At 43.3% G+C, this 22,375-nt stretch overlaps 1 protein-coding gene across 2 annotated transcripts in view; it reads right to left on the bottom strand.

Moving 5' to 3' along the window:
- The window catches only part of AGBL4 (AGBL carboxypeptidase 4), a 1,562,854-nt gene that overhangs the window by 248,325 nt on the left and 1,292,154 nt on the right, over positions 1–22,375 (bottom strand). For both annotated transcript variants that reach the window (XM_069737949.1, XM_069737950.1), the window contains exon 8: positions 18,731–18,845. In XM_069737949.1, coding sequence (XP_069594050.1) covers positions 18,731–18,845 — 115 coding nt within the window. The remainder of the gene's footprint in view (positions 1–18,730; positions 18,846–22,375) is intronic.

The raw sequence follows: 22,375 nt of genomic DNA, 5'->3' as shown, positions 1-22,375 counted from the left end.
CGGTCTGTACGGGTCGTCCCTCTAGTCCGGGTACTGCGGCATTTAGGCCATCTGGTGTTGTGACGGGGGAATCCCTGTATAGGGGTACACCATGCCCGGTGCTCCACTACGTGGTTCAGTGTTGTGGTCCAGAGGGTTCTTCTCTCAGGCACCTCTTTCTGTTTAAGCTTCATTTAATAAATACCTTTGCTTTTTGGAAGCACATTCGCCTGTCTTTTGTGTACCAGGTATACAGCTACAACTGCTCCATCAGTGGTCTAGTGAGTCTACTATATTTCCCCACTCCCAGTAGGCGCAACACTGATGATTTATCTGTCTAGAAATTCTGCACGCTGTTTGATATGGATTATTACAATACCTCTTATGTGGAACAGTAAAAGAATAGACAGCTGGGAGAGAAGGGGTTACCGTCAGCCAGTTCAGATGGTCAGATCAGTCACTGGGGAATTAGAATGGAGTTATTTCTTGGTTAAAATTAGTCTGTACTTTTGGAGTAGGGTGTTACAACAGGGAAGATGAGCGATGAGAAGCAAAGAGAAGTCACAGCAGGGCATGTGAGATAAGAAGGGATGAGGGTAGTAAGCTTCAAATTTTGCTCCGATACTGATACATGGCTGAAAAACTGGAAAATGTCTGCTACGACCTTTGACCAGGTCAGAGATCTGGGAGAGTAGTGGTGAAAGTAACTTTGGTGAATGGAGTCAGAGGTCCAGAGGTGGCCATGGGTTGGTGGTAACCCTGAGACAGCAAAGGCGACAATGATAGAGGATATGTGTAAGCCAGACATGGAATTTAGTGTAAGAAGTCTAGATAGCCAAATGGGGGCATTAGCTGTACACTGATGTAAGGGTCAGCCAGAGTGGTAGTCATGGCTGAGAGTAATCCCTGTATCACACCCTGGCCTCTCCTCACAGTACAATAGTGCCTTTCCATTAGCATTCCTGGATTCTGGGTCTTTGTGCCATCAGGTTCCTCTTTGGGCTGCTGAAGGCTCCTTGTCGTCGGTGTCACACAAGGAGAGACAGCCCAGCTCAACTTTAACAACAACTGCTTTACTTGGTTCTTTCCACAGAACATGAAAGTTATTTCCAGTTTCCACATCAAGTTTCACAACAGGCAATACCTCTTCTGTCACTGTCCTTTCCTCTCTGTCACTAAGCTCTCTTCCGGGACAGACCATACCTTTCGATTCCTCAGCATCCTCTCTGCTCAGCCTTACTCCATCTGGGTACTCCCCCAGCCGTTTCGCACCGGTTCTGAGGGCGGTGGCCCACGCAATAAGCTGCCACATGATGAGTGACCTGCCCGTACTGCTTAGGCCTCTTTCACACTTCAGTCTATTGGCGTCAGTCACTACCGACATAGTGACGGATTGACGGATCCGTCACAATTGTTGCGAAAACGGTTCTAACGGATCCGTTTTTTTGACGGATCCGTTACTTGGGGGTTGTCTGGGAGAAGTATCTACTTTTTGGAGCATGCGCAATTGAAAAAACGGATTGGGGCGACGGATCCGCCGAAAAAACGGTTGCGGCGGATCCGTCGCCCATAGGCAGCCATTCTATGGAATGGCGGACGCGACGGATCCGTCGCGATCCGCCATTTCGGCGTTGACAAAAAACGTTGCAATGTCCGTCTATTTTCAGAAAACGTCCGCCAAATTTCGACGGATCCGTCGCATGGCGGATGGAACGGACGACCATCCGTCACAATCCGTCACTAATGCAAGTCTATGGGAAAATAACGGATCCGTCAAAAAAAAATGACGGATCCGTTATTTGAGGAAAATGGCGGTTTTAGACTGACGCCAAATAACTGAAGTGTGAAAGAGGCCTTAGCCTCTTCTAGCAACTGCAGTCCCACTGATACTGCATCACTAGCTCTGTTAACTAGCTATTTTGTTTTATAAAATGCTTCCTTGTCTAAACCATAAATCTGGTGTTCTTGTACTACCTAGCAAGATGCAGCATAAGGGAAAAACATTAACATCAAATACTGCAACCTACAATCCCAGATGAACCCATGTCACTGGTGCCTTGGGTCAGGAGAGAACACCTCAGCCCGTGCGAATATGAAAATTACTTGAACTTATAAAGTTAGAAAATTGATATTATTCTTGTAAGTGGGACCTTTAGATTTATATTTCCCAGATAACATTGTGCATTAGTAAAAATACCGATTAGAGCAAACGCTTCATTATTTCTAATGTCTCCCCCTGCTACATCGGTGTGAAAAACACAATGCAGTTTTGCATGTCTCACCATTCAGGAGGCTGAATATATGAATAACGGGAGACATAATAATAAGGCATTTATTCTGGATTTATAATACAACTTGTATTCCGCTCGGTCTCCTTGACATGACCTTGATTTTATTTGTTTGTTTGGAATATTTGCATAAATCTTTTCTGCGGAGCTTTGTTTATTTACATGAGCCGTTCCCGGAAAGATACGTAAATTGAGATGTTAATCTTTTGCCTTAATGATGTTCTGGGATGGTGTCCAGAGAGACCAGGTTCGTTACAAATCCATCCAACACCTTGGGCTGCCGGGGACAGACATGAAGAGCAGCGGCAACAAGGGGCACAATGCAGGTCAGTTTAGGGCACGAGTCGTTCTACAGAGATGGAGACTTTGATGTGGTTATTTCAACTATTTAGAACATTTATGAACAGCGCTTGCAAGGATTGGAACAGACTTCTAACAGACATCCCAGGCGGTATGCATTGGAAGCGGCTGCTCGGCTACATAGGGAGTTACGTAAAATAGAATTGTGGGTTTGAAAGATTAGCCGGTTCACTGCCTGGCTAGGCCACAGTGCCGTACCGGCCTCTTATTATCACACATCAAAGAGACAGCCCATTTTCTAGCGAAACGCGTTTCATGGCTTGTTGGACACAGTTATAATGAAATCCTTTTTTCTATCTTTGGTAAATACTACCATCATAAGTGTGTGCATTTTTTTACTTGAGTTTACAAAGATCTCTGTATTAGGCAATATGTTACGAGTTAATACATTTTTTATTTTTAATGGGCAACTTGCAATGCTGAACTTCCCCTATAGTGGCATCGAAGGAAAATTGAATACTTGCTACCAGGCTTTCACACATATCATTGTGAATCCCATCCGTCATGTAGCTGCCAAAATCCAAGAACAGGCAACCGGAGAAAAAGTTGCCTAACACTTTTCTAGAGGATTTGCTACTGTTTCTAGTCAGCTCTCATACTTTGTGCTGATGAGGGGAAATCATCCCGAAACACCGCGCCTGCGAAACGAGATTCTGGTTTGCTTTTATCCTAAGTCATATTGCAAGGCTTGTTAAAGAGTCGATAGTACAAAGTCTGCCTTCTCTGTCTCATCCATTTTATATGGATGCCAATAAACTTTAATGGACGAGTCTGATCTGCACGAGATGCTCTGAGTCTCATGGACCGGAAACGTTTTGATTCATTTTTAAAACCCATGTGTGTATGGATCAATAAAACTCTGTTTGCTGTCCGAGAAAAAAAAAAGAACAGCACATGGACGTGTTACATGGATGTGTGAATTTAGCTTTAGACAGGATTCATACAAAACCACCGTCATAAATCGCAAAAAGACAGATAGAGTTCATATGGACTCCATTTTTTATTTTTTTTTTCCTCAATTTTGCTGGATTCTTTTAAGCGCTGAAGGGTCAAAAATGGCTTAAAAAATAATAAAAGATTATACTCATCTGTTCTAGGCCTTCCTCTCATCTATCCTGCTACCACAGCTGGTGGTGGTCCTTTAATTGCTCCCTCTGTTCTTTGGGTCTTCTGGCATTGACCAAGCCTCACAAAATAATGTAGGGAGCCATTCACATCAATAACGTCAATGTCTTGGCCCACACAACTGTATCAAGCCCAGTCAGTACCAGAGGATCCAAAGACAGGAGAGATTGAGAAAAGAACCAGGCCTGGAGTTTTGGCAGCAGAACAGGTTAGGCGGAGGGATAGGACAGGTGAGTATTATCTTTTATTATTTTTTTACCCCTTTTATCTGCTACATTTTTATTCTTTGGGGTGTGGAGAGACCGTAGAGAACAATGAACATTTTTTTTTTGGGGGGGGGCACATATTGAATTAAAACAACTGACAGATCTAAGCAATTAATTTTAAGAGATTCTCTCACCTCTATCTAAATCTGATATTTCTCCTTTTAAAAATTATATTAAGTGATTAAAGCTGAAGTTACAGAAAACGTGAGATATCCTCATCAATATACACTGTCTTTATAAATGACCAATTTTTACACTTTAGTCTTCAGTAATATAATTGATATTATCCAGAGTTGCAATATGTCACATAATGTATCTCCCAGAACTATATGACCAGTCAAATGATTACACAGAATTCTATGAATACTCCATGAGGTTACAATAAACCTAATTAATTGCAATCAATGAGAGTAATAGTAATTAAAACCTTTAGTGTGTTTATTAAGGGTAATACGTTTTATAGATTGCCAACTCAGATACTTCATTTACCTAATCAATGTATTCCAATTAAAACCCTATTGAAGGCAATTAAAGGTCACCGATGATATATTTTCACAAAGCTTTTTTGTTTAGTACCGTCCCCATTAGTTTCTCGGTAGCAGTTGGTGGGCGGATTTATTTCCCTTTTTTATTTCCTTAAGTCATGAATCATGGATACAAGTTGTAAACGGTAATTGGAAAACAATGACATCGATGGAGAAAACTTTTGAGTCCATGGAATAGGAGGCGCCAGCCTCAATGTTATAATACTTTGCTTATTCTAAAAAAAAATGTCTTTGATTACATTAAAAGGATACTAAGGTACCGCAATGAAAAACATTTTTTACGTAAAATTTCAAAAAATTTTTTTAAATTAAATTCTTACATAATAAAATCTTGTTCTCAATTTTTAGTGCCTTATAATTAGAGTTGCAATCAAACTTGTTCAACCCCCCCATTACAAATTAGGTTTATTAGCAGCATTTCCAAACTTTCTGCTGTTTGCAATAAACTGATCGAACAAAAACAACATAAATAGCTGAACACAACTAATACAGTGGGTACAGAAAGTATTCAGACCCCTTTACATTTTTCACTCTTTGTTTCATTGCAGCCATTTGGTAAATTCAAAAAAGTTATTTTTTTCACATTAATGTACAGTACACTCTGCACCCCATCTTGACAAAAAAACAGAAATGCAGAAGTTTTTGCAAATTTAATAAATAAGAAAAACTGAAATATCACATGGTCATAAGTATTCACACGCTTTGTTCGGACACTCATATTTAAGTCGCATTCTGTCCATTTCCTTGTGATCCCCCTTGAGATGGTTCTACTCCTTCATTGGAGTCCAGCTGTGTATAATTAAACTGATAGGACTTGATTTGGAAAGGAGCACACCTGTCTATATAAGACCTCACAGCTCACAGTGCATGTCAGACCAAATGAGAATCATGAGGTCAAAGGAACTGGCCAAGGAGCTCAGAGACAGAATTGTGGCAAGGCAAAGATCTGACCAAGGTTACAGCAGAATTTCTGCAGTACTCAAGGTTCCTAAGAGCACAGTGGCCTCCATAATACTTAAATGGAAGAAGTTTGGGACCACCAAAGGTCTTCCTAGACCTGGCCGTCCAGCCAAACTGAAGATGAGCCTTGGTGAGAGAGGTAAAGAAGAACCCCAAGATCACTGTGGTTGAGCTCCAGAGATGCAGTAGGGAGATGGGAGAAAGTTCTGCAAAGTCAACTATCACTACAGCCCTCCACCAGTTGGGCCTTTATGGTAGAGTGGCCCGGCGGAAGCCTCCTCAGTGCAAGACATATGAAAGCCCGCATAGAGTTTGCTAAAAAAAAAAAACATGAAGGACTCCCAGACTATGAGAAATAAGATTCTCTGGTCTGAGAAGACAAAGATAGACCTTTTTGGTAATAATTCTAAGTGGTATGTGTGTAGAAAACCAAGCACTGCTCATCACCTGCCCAATACAATCCCAACAGTGAAACATGGTGGTGGCAGCATCATGCTATGGGGGTGTTTTACAGCTGCAGGGACAGGATGACTGGTTGTCATTGAAGGAAACATGAATGTGGCCAAGTGCAGATATATCCTGGATAAAAACCTCTTCCAGAGTGCTCTGGACCTCAGACTTGGCCAAAGGTTCACCTTCCAACAAGACAATGACCCTAAGCACACAGCTAAAATAACAAAGGAGTGGCTTCAGAACAACTCTGTGACCATTCTTGACCGGCCCAGCCAGAGCCCTGACCTAAACCCAACTGAGCATCTCTGGAGAGACCTGAAAATGGCCGTCCACCAACGTTCACCATTCTACCTGACGGAACTGGAGAGGATCTGCAAGGAGGAATGGCAGATGATCCCCAAATCCAGGGGTGAAAAAGCTTGTTGTATCATTCCCAAGAAGACTCATGGCTGTACTAGCTCAAAAGTTGCTTCTACTCAATACTGAGCAAAGGGTCTGAATACTTAAGACTATGTGATATTTCAGTTTTCCTTTTCTAATAAATATGCAAAAATTTCTACATTTCTCCGGCCTTACTCTGATTTCTTTCATCTCCTGCATATCTGAAAAGCATGCAACAGGCCAGTGAAATTCTTGAAATTTTCAGTTGCAAAACAGATGAAATAGCACAGATTGCGGTACACTGCTGCAATCAGTTAAAATAAAGTAAACTTCACTAGAGATGAAATAGTGTATGACAATACCAAACTGTTATAACTCTTCTAGCCAACAGAGGTCACTTTACACATTTTCTTTGCTGATCACGAAGTTTCGTGTAGAGAAAAAGTTAGAGGAACTCACTGAGCTATTGAGTAGGAGTAATTCCCGATCACGAGTCACGGCTAAAGTTTCCATTTTCATTAACACGCACTTGATGTTCATGCTGCAGTGATAGATGTGCAGTGTTTGCCTGCGGTGGAGATGTCAGTGATTCTCTCCTGCTGCTCATCTGCTGAGGAAATCTGGAAATCTGTTCAATATCTCAAAAATCTTGAACATTTTCCCACTCATTTAAGGTGGCAAACTGGTAATAATGCAATAAGAATCTGCCAGACCTAGTCTTCATATATTCTTTGACACTTCATACTATTTTTCTGTCGTTGCATGCTGTATATCTCATGTTTCAGATTTATTCCCTGATCTGCCTTCTTGTTGTCCCACATTTTCGTTTCTTTTTAAGAACTTGCCATATTTCCATTTTGCATCTATAAATGTTATCTCTTTAAGTACGATTACTTGATACTGTTACTTTTGTAACTTAGGTGCTCAGTAGTGACTTCAATTCCAGCATCAGTTTTTGAAGTTAATGAAAGCAGAAAAAAAGGGCAATTGTAAAAATCTGTGCGACTTTGACCACATTGGGCCAAACTGTGATGGTTAGTCAACAGCGACAGACAGGACTGGCCCGCAGAAGAATAGGAGAATCCTATGGTGGGCCGCTGTGCAGGAGTGACCCACGACCCTCTTATATGAGCAGTAATTAGAACTATAGACTTGAAGCACCATATATACACACAATGGCAGCATCTTACTCATTTATTAATCTACCCAGATCATTGTTATATAAATTTGTGATTGAGGATAATGTCACATTTCCATGTAGCTGAAAAGTGGGGCCGTGGAGTTGGTTACTGGTGGGCCCATGGCACCCCAGTCCGATACTGGTGACAGAACATCTCGAAAAACAGCAGATCTAATGCGGTGTTCCTGGTATTAACCGATTAAAACCTACCAAAAGGGATCCCAGGTAGGACAAGTGGTGAACCAGCGACAGAGGTATGGGTGCCCAAGGGTTATTGATGCAGGTGGGAATTGAAGGCTAACCTGATTAGTCTGATTTCTAAGAAGATACAATAGCACTGCAGCGCCCCAGAGATCTGGTCTTTGCAGTATGACACTCTGCCACTAAGGGGAGTGATGTTATGTCTGATGGCACTGAAGGAATTCTCCTGACCAGGTATCACCAGCACACATTACACTTCACACTCCGGCCACTAGGGGGAGAAAAAGGCTTTATTTATTGGGCCACTACTCACACTGGTAAAACTAGGGGTTGGATAGGAAGTTAGTCAGAAGCTGACTGGGTTGGATTCAGGCAACATCCCGTGGCAGGGGGTGTTGCAGGGAGAAGATTCAGGGGGGGTGCCTGTCAGGCGTGGGAACCTGGCAGGTACCTAGCGAACAGAACACAACGTTACGGAACCGCGCCTGCACTACCTTGCGGCGGTATCCTAAGAAAGAGACACGAAGCGAAGGATATTGTGGAACAGTGAGAAACGAGATCAAGCACAAAGGAGAACCAGTAGGAGGCGTGCCCCGAGAACGGCAACATCCTACTGAGGCGCGTAGCCGGTGGCCGGAACACCGAGGAAGTAACTGACTCTATGCCTTACTTCAAACTCCGCAGGACAGTTAATTATAGGTTGGCTGTCTACCTTAAATTTCCTACGAAGACATAGGGGGCAACACGTGGAGAGGGGCGTCTCTAGGGTCCTGGAAGAGCTCCGAGGCCCCAAGCAGCGTCGGTCATCCTGACCGAACACCACAGGTGGCGTCACGAAACCTTGACAGACTCCTATCACCTTTTATTGGACGCCCCTTAGCAGGGTCACGGACCGGGTCCAGCCACAGTGACAACCCCAGAACTGAGACAGAAAGGACCGGTACCGAGTAACCTGTGGCCCTGTGTCTGGGGGCACTCCAGCACAACTTAAAGAAGATCTTTCACTAAATTTTACATGTTGGACTGGACACACAATGTACTGTAATTATGGCTGCAGAGCAGAATAAAACCTTGGACTCATGTGATCTTGATGACATCACCACAGATCCTTCTGCACTTCTATGTTACTGCCTGCTTATGATTGGTCAGTTTCATAGAGGAGGCAGAAGTATACGCCCTCAGTGAAAACTATTTACTAATACCATATCTCCTCAACAAAGAGATGAAAAAATAAATGTTTTATTCTGCTCTGCAGAAACTATTACATTGTGTGTCCAGTTTAGCATAAAAAATGCGGTGAAAGGTCCATCCTCTTTAATAAAAAAGTCACTGCTGGCTATGCTAGGAAGGGCTCAGAACATGTAGAGCATCGCAGCTTGTTGTGTATTGGGTGGTGTAAGAAAAGGGAAGATTGGTCACATGTACCTGGGGCAAAAATAGCCGTGATTTACTATGGGAAGTCAGATGAGGCAATGTGACACTCTTGGTAATATTCTGCTGGGAAACCTTGGGTCCTGACATTCATGTGGATGTTACTATGCCTTGTATCACATACTTATACCTCACACAGATTTCCAACACTATTCCCTAAAGACAGTGGCCTCGTTCAGTAGGATAAAGCTCTTGCCACACTGCCAAAATGTTCTGAAAACATTTGAGAAACCTGACAAAGAGATCAAGGTGATGACTTGTCTTTAAATTCCCCAGGTCTCAACAGGATTGAGCATTTAGGGCTCCTTTCCACTTGCGAGATAAATGTCAATGTCTTGCATGCGAAAACCAAGCTGTGGCACCGGCACTTGCGAGCAAAGCGTGCGGCTCCATGTGTTGCTATGCAGCCGCACTCTCCGCTATGGAGTGCCGGTGCCACAGCTTGGTTTTCACATACGAGACACGGACGTTTATTTCGCAAGTGGAAAGGAGCCCTTATAGGGAACAACAATTTTGACTGATGTAGGTCGTAACTTTTTAAACATAAAAGATCTTGTACTAATATTTTGCTCCCAGATTTCACAGGACACCTTCACAGGTCTCGCAGAGTCCATGCCTCTATGGATTTAGACAAGGATCTATAGATTGTAAGTCATGTGGTACTGAACTGTACCAACCATTACAGAAGGCCTTGGTAATTATTTCTCACTTTGCGTTCTCTCCACGACCCTGAAACCGGGTTCAGAGAGCTATACTAAACATTGGGCCAGTCGTGACCACAAATTACAGCCATGAGTGACTCTGTATGCAGCCCCGTGTGCTTGACTGTATTGCAGTCTCGGGAGCCACAGCAAGCTTTCATTACACTGGTTTGTAAAACAGAAAAAAGTAGTGCATGATGTGATTTTTTTTCTCATCGGTCCATTTGTAAAATTGGTCATGGGCACGCTGGCTCTGATATGTCTATGACCATGTCAGAACTCATCCCTGGCACCAGCACTGCTGCTGCCATTAGGCAGTGCAAGCGCTTCTCCATTAAGCCCTAATACCTCTGATGCTTGCGTTCCTCCAGTCAGTTTTCCTGTGTTTCTTCTGGAACCTTAGTAGATAAGTAGTTAGCTTCTGTGACAGTTTGAAATCGGATGGACTCGAAACGCGTTACACAAAACTCTTCTGTACCTTCTATTTTTCAATGTATTTACAATATCGATTGTTGGATGTTAAACCACCATGTGGTGGACTTCAAACTCTCAGTGGATTTTATCAAGTATGTCTGGAACCTCACCAGCTTTGTCTGTGCAGTGGCACTTATTGCCTGCAGGCTGGATCACCACATGGCCACCAAGTAGGGGTGAGCTATACCCATGGCCGGACTAGGACAAAAATTCAGCCCTGGCATTTGAAGTTACACAGGCCCACTTGTCACATGGTGACTGTATAATATCTTTGTACACTTGTAGGCAGGGCCAGTTTTAGGCAAAGTGGGGCCTTAGGCAAAGTTTATAATGGGTCCCCAAATGCTAACATATTGCACATCACACAGAAGCATTTCGGTTGTATTTACATGCGCTGATCTCAGGCCACTAAATGAGTTTGATCAACGATACTGAAGTTGTTCAGCGCTTGTTTCCCGGCCTCTTTCCACCAGCTGAGGAATAATGATGGGACAGAATGATCACTAATAGATCACTAACAGATCACCATACGGTATCATGTTATCAGCAGCACATCTACAGTTTACACCGGCGATGTCCTGCTGAGAACAATGATTTTTGTTCCAGCAAAAATAATCTGAGTATGCAGCATTTTACTTGTTTAGTAAAATACACCCCATAGTCCTCCATATATAATAATGTGCACCACAGTCCTCCATATAGTATAATACACTCCCTATAGTCCTCCATATATTAAAATACACTGCTCAGTCCTCCATATAGCACAATACACTCCTCATAGTGCTCCATATAGTATAATGCACCGCCATAGTGATCCATGTAGTACAATTCACTTCCCATAGTTTAATGCACCCCATAGTTCTTCAAATAGTATAATGTATTCCCCATAGTCCTCTATACAGTATAATGCAGCCCACATATAGTATAATGCAGCCACCACCCTACAGAATATAATGCAGCCACCCCATAGAATATAATGCAGCCCCCCATATAGTATAATGTAGCCCCCTCACAGAGTATGATGCAATCACCCCTCAAAGAATATAAATATAATACAGCCCCCACAGAATATAATGTAGCCCTGAATAGAATATAATACAGCCCACCTCCTCACAGAATATAATGCAGCCCCACCAAAGAGTATGATGCAATCATCCCTCATAAAATCTAATACAGCCCCCCATAGAATATAATACAGCCCTCCTCCCTATAATATATAATGTAGCACCCATAAAATATAATGCAGCCCCATAGTATATAACACAGCCTCCCCCATAGAATATAATATACCCCCACAATAGTATATAACACAGCCACATAGTATGTAATACGGCCTCCCCCATAGAATATAATATACCCCCCATAGTATAAAGCACAACCCGCATAGTATATAGCACAACCCGCATAGAAGATAACACAGCCCACGTAGTAGTATACAGCACAGCCCACACAGTAGTATACAGCACAGCCCACATAGCAGTATACAGCACAGCCCACGTAGCAGTATACAGCACAGCCCACATAGCAGTATACAGCACAGCCCATGTAGCAGTATACAGCACAGCTTACGTAGCAGTATACAGCACAGCCCACGTAGTAGTATACAGCACAGCCCACGTAGCAGTATACAGCACAGCCCATGTAGCAGAATACAGCACAGTTCACATAGCAGTATACAGCACAGACCACATAGCAGTATACAGCACAGCCCACGTAGCAGTATACAGCACAGCCCACGTAGCAGTATACAGCACAGCTCACATAGCAGTATGCAGCACAGCCCACGTAGTAGTATACAGCACAGCCCACGTAGCAGTATACAGCACAGCCCATGTAGCAGTATACAGCACAGCTCACGTAGCAGTATACAGCACAGACCACATAGCAGTATACAGCACAGCCCATGTAGTAGTATACAGCACAGCCCGCATCTCTCCTCTCCCCCCGAGAATGGCCCCACAGTCCAGTAAAAAAAAAACAACACACTCCTCACCTCTCCTCGTGCCCGCGTTGCTCCCTGCTCCTGTCTCGGCGGCTGCCGCTGCACTGCCTGGCATATAGTGAGTGCGCACGCACCTGCAGTGTCAGAGGCAGAGTGGGGAATGATGAGAGAGGGGGCATCAGCAGACGCTCTCTCCTCCATCATTGCATTCAACTGTACCGGCGTCATAGAAGCCGGTATAGTTGAATGAGGCGGCGGTGGTGCTGGTGGGGGGGGTGAGACGGCGTGCAGCTGCCCACTCCTGGCACCGGCCCTTCTGGCATTTGCCGGCCATGGCAAACACCACCTAACAATACTATTCATCTAATAATTACTTTCTGCTGGAGCCGTGGGCAGGACTCCTCAATAATTAAACCTCAGGAAGTCAGTCTGTCTGCCAATTACAGCTATTGCTCTCCTGGCTTCGCTGTCTTCTACCTCAGTGCATTTTCTGTTTTCTTGTCTATTCTGCTACCTTATGACTCTGCCTTTGATTTGGACATTCTGGTTTGATATGGCTCCCATACTACTCTTTGCCATGCAGTTCCTATAGCTAGCTACCTCATACCGTCCCGATGAAGGAAATGGACCTTCTCCGAAAGGCGTAGACCAACAAAAACTTCTTCCACGCTTCTGAATCTGGTCCTCTACATCAACAGCAGCACCTGAATGACACCACAATTCTTTCCTCCATCAGTCATATTCCCCTTAATTCTGTTTCTAGGGATCCGCTACCGCCGGTTGATGGATTAATCCTGGCTCTTTCCAGTATTGTGCCTACCCAACACAACCACTATAGATGAGCAGCATTTGCACCATTATACATATCGGGCAATATTGATTCACACATGGGGCGCATTTCTTTTCTCGGTTCTTACTGCTCCCCATGGCATGGTCCATATATTTTCTATGTGTGGCCTGTCTTGTACGCGGACAGAATACGGACCAATTATACTCTTGTCTGAACTAGCCCATAGACCGCTCATTTCTGAGAATGGAAAGTCTTGCAAAGAGGTAAGGCTAATCAGTATACGGTTCCATCGCAAGAGCCCTGTAGCCACAAAGATTTCAGCTCCAATCAGAGGAATTGTCATCCGCTTTTCTTAGCCTCCTAGACATAGGTGTTCATGTAACTACAAAGAAAAAGTTATTAAAATATGAAAGCTCAAGAAACTTCTATAAATTTGTTAGGAATTTGTTGATTTGGGCAATAGATGCAATTTAAGAGAACTCACCGCAAGTTATTCTGTCCATCTCTAATCGAGTCCCCAGTGGACCAGCAATTCGTATATGAGTCAGAGTACTATTACATAGTAACATAGTAACATAGTTAGTAAGGCCGAAAAAAGACATTTGTCCATCCAGTTCAGCCTATATTCCATCATAATAAATACCCAGATCTACGTCCTTCTACAGAACCTAATAATTGTATTAGTGTTGGATTTAACTTGTTTTCCTTTTTTTAGCATCAGTTCTTTCTGTACTAAAAATGTCCGCTTTTCTTTGATCTGTAATCTCCTTCTTTCCTTCCTATATGACTCATTTCAGTGTTGATTCAGCTCCAGAAATCCTGACAGCTAAGAACACCGTGCATTTTAGTAAACACTTCAAGCAAGTGCGCGGGCCGGCTGCCATGATTGAGCACTCCTTTCCCCTATGGCATCAAGGATCAGAACAGCAGCAGGTCTAAAATTCAGTCCTCAAAAAGGGGAATTGTCAGGTTGGGTATGAAGTACCTCTCGTCTTGAGCAAAGGTGAGTCAATCAGTGCTTTGTCCATTTTGCCTAAACCAGCTGTGCCCCAGCAGTGATATTCTAAATCCAGCCAGTTAATGACCCTTCAGCGTGAGTGTTAAAAACCCTCTGCTTTATGCAATACTGATCATAAGTAGTACTTAAAATCAAGTGCCAAGACTGTAATACTTTGGAATGCGTTGTAAGAGTTTTAAGAAAATACATCAATACCATAGAAAGGGGTTTTATATGTGTTATTGAAGGTCCGTGCCCATGAGTAGACTACGACGGGAAGTAAAGATGGAAAGATGCCTTCTACGACTAATATACTCGTCTAAACATGAGACTTCAGAGCAGCGAGCCCTACTCGCTTACTTTCCAGTTTTTCATATATTCAAAGAAGAAAAAGAAGCCAAGTTTCAGTATGCTGTTTTACATGGTCCTCACACAAGAGGACTGAAAAGGAGGGATCAAGTATTTAGCTTTATCTTTCAGGTCAAAGTAATCTTCAAGCCGTTATTTTGCCATTTTCAGAACGAAATTCACCTTGTTTCTTGGAGCCATCAATTTTACCTGGAGAGTCAGTCAAGCCCTTACAAATAGCACCAGAGATCTCAGCTCCCTTAAAGACTGGGGGGTAGCAAAAAGTGTAGACTTAGTTTCCAAGACGGGGGGGGGGGGGGGGACACTGCCAATCACAGCTCATCTAGCAGTCTCAGACACTGCTGAGCTGTGATTGGCAGCATCTGCGTGGGAGTGTTGAAAGCCCATGCCCTCAGAGAAGAGTCTAAAGAAATACCTAGTGGACTGCAAGCAGAGATTTCTCATACTGTGCTCCAAAAGCAACAAATGTGAATATCTCTGCAATGGGGTGATTTAACAAAAAATGAAAAAAGCAGCAGAATCTGGGCAAATTGGAGATCTTTACAAAGTACTTAACTTAATTGTTGGACGGCAAGTGATAATTGTGGTTCTGGGGACTCCATATATCTTTTGCACTATTTATAATTAATTGCTTTAAAGGGACTCTGTCACCTGAATTTGGAGGGAACAATTTTCAGCCATAGAGGCGGGGTTTTCGGGTGTTTGATTCACCCTTTCCTTACCCGCTGGCTGCATGCTGGCTGCAATATTGGATTGAAGTTCATTCTCTGTCCTCCGTAGTACATGCCTGCACTAGGTGCAATCTTGCCTTGCGCAGGCGTGTACTACGGAGGACAGAGAATGAACTTCAATCCAATATTGCAGCCAGCATGCAGCCAGCGGGTAAGGAAAGGGTGAATCAAACACCCGAAAACCCCGCCTCTATGGCTGAAAATCGTTCCCTCCAAATTCAGGTGACAGAGTCCCTTTAAGTCTTCAAAGGATAGCTGAACTTAGGGGGATTTCCTGGCTTAGAAGACCCATTTTTATATATCTTTTTAGGAAATTCTGAATTTGCCAAGAAATAGCCCCTTCTCGGGACCTCTATCTATTGGCCAAAGCAGATAGTGGCAACAAAGAACATTACCTACTCTGGAAGACCTGTCTTATCTTTCATTCCAAAGGAAATCTGTTGATGGGTTTGTCCAGTTGTAGGAGGAGGTAATGGTGCCCCTGAAAAGCACCTGAATGATGTGGAATTATTGAGGAGAGACTGTCTTCTGCTGGCTGGATGAAACCATGCAGAACCAACTGGCACCAGAAGAGTTTCACAGGGAGTGAGTTTATGTGCAGGATTTGTTCAGGTGCCTTGGATGATGGATTCCCTCGTGCCATCCAGAGGCAGGATTTGGTGCCAAGGAGAGGAGCAGTATGGACATGGGCAGAGACGACACTGAAGCCAGCGTGATAGGCTTCAGCTGTGAACATGCACCATCAAGGTGCTGGCCACCATCACAAATAGCCCTGACGATGCCCAGTGAGATTCAGAGACCCAACTACGCCGCTCAAGACCCGAAGACCCAACCTGCGCTGGTCATGATCACAACCTTTGTCTTATGCTGGTCAAAATCCAGAGCTCAGACGATGTCCTTTGAGAGCCGGGACCCAGTCCTCTCTTCCTCAGATCTAGGAGATACCCACCATCGGTCAAGCACTGAAGATCCACGATGAGACGTCGACCGGAGGAGGATGCTTGCAGTTACAGAGGGGGCCATCACTTCCAGAGATAATTTACCGTACAGGGGTCAGCCTGGGTTAGGACAACAGGTGGGGTGGGGCCAGTTGGAAGGCAGAAAGCTCAATGTTCCTTAATATACTTTGTAAGAAGGACTTGCGGTCTATTAGGAAAACCTCGTAACCCCCGCTAGGGCCAGTGTTGCTGGAAGAGTTAACATAGTAGCTCCCCAGGAACGGGTGTACCACCCTTGTAGGAAAGACACAAGTATAATTTCTGAGATTGAATTCCAAAATCTAATGTATGTTTACTGTCAAATGGTTTACTGCTGTTTACACTGTTTTATATTGTTAACTGTTCCCTGACCACTGTAATGTCCCGCTATATCAGAATGAAATAATTAGTTCATTGACTGTTCCAGCTTCGTGCCTTCTGTGGCTTGGATTTGGTCACCTGCTTATACTGTGAAAATACGTTATCACTATCACCTTTCCGTAGGACAGATAATAACTTATGGATAGGTGGTGGTTAGACCTCTGAGACTGGGACTTTTTATCCCTGGCGGGGAACTTTTAGTCCCTTTACAAATTGGCATGTCGCACTATGCATTCTGTATATGGCTGCCAGAAAAAGTTGAGAATAGCATTTGGTAGCTCCATAGAGAATGAATGGAGCGGTGGTCGGGAATGTGCACTGTGACTCCATTCTGCCAATCAGTGAGGGTCTCAAAGGTTGGAACCCCACTGATCAACAAGCTATGATCCATCCTGTTGACAGGTGATAGGGATAGCTTGTTTTCAATGGACAACCCCTTTAATTGAAGTGTGCAATACCAAATTTCTCCTTCGGGATTGCTGCAGGGATAGTTAGCACTGATGATAGATGATCAAGGAACTTTGTGATCAGATTATTGTCATGGGACCCTTCTAACGAGTAGATATTATTCAAAGCGGTGAAGTCCTTTAACGGCTTTTTTGACAGGCACAGGTAACAGCGCTGACATTAGCTCATTGATCACTCAAAATTCAGAACTTTCAGGAGCTTACATTCAAACTTTCTGTGTTTGGTGACTTTGGGAATTTGCTCCGTGATAAAAGCTTTGCTTTCTTCGTGCTAAATGAATTCAAGCAATGACCATGAGATTTCTTGGTCGGAAACGGAAAAGTCATTTGTTACATTTCAGGCAAGAAATGAATAATCCATAGCTGATTTGGCTTCAGAGGCTATTCTGTGCTAAGCACTTAAGTTAAATCCAGACTTATTAAATGTTCTTTTGGATTTTGTGTTAACCCCTAATCCTCCATGGGCCAGCAGGATTTACAGAAAATAAACCTTTCCTTCTGAGGTTCAGACGTTAGTCTATAGGTCAATACTATGGAAAAGGAATTGTACGGTACGTAAAAGCTCTATTCGTAATTATCCTTGGAACCTATGCAAATCGTTGTCTCCCATATTACCATATTGAATACGTTAATTTTCAATTAAAGGTTTAAATACAAGTTAGGTAACAAATCAATGGGGGTCAGAACATTGGGACCCCCAGTGGTCATGAGAACAGGGTTTCCGTGGCACTCTCGTGAATCTAAAAGGGAAAGCTTTTCCCTGTGAAGAGCGTCAAGTCGGCATAAGGAGACTTATTGGCCATGCAATGCTCATCTGTGAATTTAATTATGAAAGTATCCTCTTCTCAGAAGAACCGTAGAGGAACGCTGGTGCCATCTATTGGATGCATCAATCTTAAAAATATCCTTTTACGAGCCTTGCCGCATGACATACGATAAGAAGTCACACCAGATAGTATTTGCAAACACGTGTTACGGGGGTGTCTACCCCTCATTAGTGCATAACAAGCCATCTGATTTAGCTGGGTGAAAAGTCTCTGACAGCGTGTCTAATGGGTATTGTTACTCCTTGAGGAAGGTACCAACCAGTACAAGGAAACTTATAGGCGTGCAATGATAATCAAGGAACTAGAGGTCAAGACTAGAGTTGAGCGAATTTTTCAAAATTCGGCCCCGATAATGATCTGCGGCGAATATTGCTTTTGCAATATTCTCTGAATGTCATTGGAGTCAATGGGAGTAGAAATGAACGAATATGTTCGGAACCGAATATCATACATAAAATCGGCATGAATAGGCCACCAATGTGGCACGAATGTGGCAAATTCAGATTTGGCGACCAATTCCGCACAACTTTAGTCAAGATCCCTTAATCTCTAAAGTGGCTATTTGCATGCTTTTGTGTATGGAGTGGTAGTGAGCATGCATGACCAATACTTTATTCGTTGTCTAAGGTTTGGTGGTCACACATGCAAATTAGTGCCACCATAGACCCGTAGAAGTGAATAACGCATGTGCGCCCCTCTATTGACACAAAGAAAACGAAAATCCAAGGTCTCGGGATCTGTGGGGGACCCAGGGGCCATGACTATTACTGCCTAGAAACTCATGTAAATTTTAATCTTTCCATTCCTGATATTGGATCCATATAAAGTGTAATCCGCGGGAGTTTTAACCATCAAGTATTTGAGATTTCAGAAATCTCCTGCACACACATTTATTAACCCCCTACCTGTAATTTCCTAGGTACACGCCATCAGGATTCAGCATTGGGGCAATTTTAAAAATCAGGTGATCCCTGAGGGATTTGGCGATGGGGTGTTGGCTCACAAGGAAATCAATAATGCCTGTAAGAAAGAAGAAAATAAAATATTTTAAATATTACTGTAAATACAAAAAGATCACACAATAAAGTAAAAAAAAATGTACAGGTTCATTCTAATCCTATTATACAGAGTAGAACATTAATCTGGATTCGGAGTTTGGATTTTTAACTACCGTATATTCATGACATTCGGTGACACCATCTGTACTGATGTCCTCAACACTTGCGTTCTTTCTTACCTTTACTCTTCACTCAATATATTTCAATGTTTGGCGCAATATAGAAACCTTAAAAAAAAATCAAAACGTGATTTTGTGATACTCTGTCCGGAAACGTTAACGGTATATGTGGCCACCCAGTGGTTGTGATGTGAATTACAGCCTGTCAAGGATTTTGATCCCAGCCATGAGTGGGATATTGAAACCGATCTTGATTGGATGGAGCTGAGCTGCAGTACCAAACACAACCCATGGACAAGAGTGGCGCTATTTCACAATAAATATCAATTTTTGTATCCCTTTATTGGGTGTATATAGTATACAAAATAAACATTTGACTTCTAGACAGTTGATCATGCGCTAGTTACTGGCTTCATTGGTGACATTACTTTATCTATGCAGGTTACGACTGTAGCCAACCACAGACCTCAGCCTCATACCAGTGCTGTCCGGCAATGATCATGAGCCCATGATCAACTTCCTAACCAACAGGGATGAAACGTAATGATACTGGAGTGATGGCCGCATTGATTTTCTTGTTTTATCATATTTTTTTTTAATTTTGGTAAAAATATATATATATACTGTATATACACAATGGCCAACATTTCCATTGACATTTATATCCTTCCTCAACCTCACCTCGGTCCCTTCTGGAAATGCCCCTGGCCCACTTGGGCTTTACATAAACCCATTCACTTTTGGAGCAGAAGTCCCTGCAAAACTAGGAAAGTTGTCAATTCTGTATATAGTAAACAATACAATCCCTTTAAAGAGGTTAAGGTACCGTCACATTTAGCGACGCTGCAGCGATCTAGACAACGATGCCGATCGCGGCAGCGTCGCTGTGTGGTCGCTGGAGAGCTGTCACACAGACAGCTCTCCAGCGACCAACGATGCCGAAGTCCCTGGGTAACCAGGGTAAACAGGGTAAAAAAAACAAACACTACATACTTACATTCCGGTGTCTGTCGCGTCCCCGGCGTTCTGCTTCCCTGCACTGTGTAAGCACCAGCCGTAAAGCAGAGCGGTGACGTCACCGCTGTAATCTGCTTTACAGCCAGCCGGCGCTCAGTCAGTGCAGGGAAGCAGAACGCCGGGGGACTGACACCGGAATATAAGTATGTAGTCTTTGTTTTTTTTACATTTACACTGGTAACCAGGGTAAACATCGGGTTACTAAGTGCGGCCCTGCACTTAGTAACCCGATGTTTACCCTGATTACCAGTTAACACATCGCTGAATCGGCATCACACATGCCGATTCAGCGATGTCTGCGGGAGATCCAGCGACAAAATAAAGTTCTGGACTTTCTGCTCCGACCAACGATGTCACAGCAGGATCCAGATCGCTGCTGCGTGTCAAACACAACGATAACGATATCGCCATCCAGGACGCTGCAACGTCACGGATCGCTAGCGATATCGTTGTTAAGTTGGTCAGTGTGAAGGTACCTTTAAACGATTTTGGCAAGTCTCTACATTTTTTCATATATCTATAGAAGGAGTCCCCTAAAATACATTGATCACAAGGTGATCTCCAGTGATTGGTGGTGATTATCTGTGGAGGAACCTGGAAGCGAGTGTTGATTTCTTCTACAGTGCCACCCCTGGTGAAATAAAGTACTACACTGTAATTATTGATGTTGGTTTAATCAATGGACGTGTTAGGGGGGCTTCAGAGACAGACCGCTAAAGATGTCTGTAAATACAGTTACTCTCACTTGGACTACTTATTGAAACCGAACTTCTGGATTGTGTGTCCCCTGGTAAAGCCCATTACTTTGATTAGATTTAATTTCCTGCTACTTTCTAAATTAACGTCTTCAATTCAGCCTCCTCGGGGACAATTTTTCTATTCCCAAATTTCTATAAAAATATAGGTCAAAGTAGCGCTGCTACATATGGATTCCGCTCATCCGTCTTGTATCCGTGCCGGAATAACGCTCCTTGCAGTGTTAATGTGTCAAGACAAAAGCCAAGCAGCCCCAAGACCGGATCAATGCAAACCACATCTCACAGATCGTGTAATCACCTAGGTACGTATGACCGCCCCTCATTACCGCAAGGTTAGGAATTTGGCAGCTGCCGGCGCCCATTTAATATCATTTACAACAAAAAAAAAGCAGACAAAGAAGTACAGCAGATGCACTGATTTATTAGTTGGCCCTTGTATTAAAATAACAGTTTGCTGGTAAACAGGAAGGGTAATGATGCCAGTCACCCTCGTTAGAGGCTAATAATAGCTTAATTTGTCCACTAATTGACCTTTGATACTGCCGAGGCATTGTAGTGTGTTTCAGGGCAAGAGATAAACAAGACCACGATTATGTTACCTCGGAGAATGGCTTCGGCAAATGGAAGGTAGTTAGCGTAATACATTATTTGCTCACAGATGAGCGGATTAATTGGTCTGCCAATTAAAAGGGTACTGGGGAAAACAGGGCAGCCTGCACTATAATGTGCCGTGTACACAGTAGACCACCACAAGCGATTTATTCTGAGTCATCAGCGTCTTACGTTGCATCGGAAAACCGAAGTTGTCTCCCATCTGCTATACTCTGAGCAATAAAGAATTATACCTAAAGAGTAAAGACATGAAAAAGTCAACTACAGGCTCAAAGGAAGGTGGCGGGATGGAAAGTGTAGGACCGAAAGTTTATTGTGTGGTTAAAAGTAATTGAACTTTTCAATAATTTTGGTGTATTATTCTACTGTAGCGCTGTTCATGGCAGCCTGGTGGCTCTTTATAAGGCTTCTACAGACATGTAGCAGACCCCAAAGGAACCTGTGACTTCAACCTATAACCACTATGCAGGGATCTGGAGTTACACAGGGCCCCCAGGTTTGAGTCCATGGAGTGGCTGATGGCTAGAGGAGCAAGATAGCAGAAACTGGTCATATAAGCATGAAAAAAAGCAAAGAGTATAGAAAACTAAGTCATAAGGTAGAGCAAAAAGGTCAAAACAATCTGAGGTCATCAACTGAATAAAAAGGTAGCTGTCACGGGTGTACTGCAACAGAGAGGGGCCGGAAGAAAGCGGTGTCTGATTTCACGTACTTCTGCATTGATTAGAAGCACATCACTATCATATTAAACAATGCAGTGCAGGGTTTAATCTGTTCAGTTGAGAACTCCTGAAGCTTTCCTGCTTTGATGGTCTCAGCTGTTCAGTGTTGGCCACTTCCCCTCAGATATATAAACTCGCCTCTGGCAATCAGGGATTTCCAGTGTTAGTTTCAAACAGTCTGGTTGTGGAGTTGGAGGTGTTGGTTGAAAAGAGGCATTTGGAGATTTGTTCAGAAGACTGTTGCTTGGTGATTTGTCTGTGTGC

This window comes from Ranitomeya imitator, chromosome 8 (assembly GCF_032444005.1).
Source record: "Ranitomeya imitator isolate aRanImi1 chromosome 8, aRanImi1.pri, whole genome shotgun sequence".
Taxonomy (NCBI): domain Eukaryota; kingdom Metazoa; phylum Chordata; class Amphibia; order Anura; family Dendrobatidae; genus Ranitomeya; species Ranitomeya imitator.
Note: the sequence above shows the minus strand (reverse complement) of the source record. Positions and strands in the feature narration are given on the sequence as shown.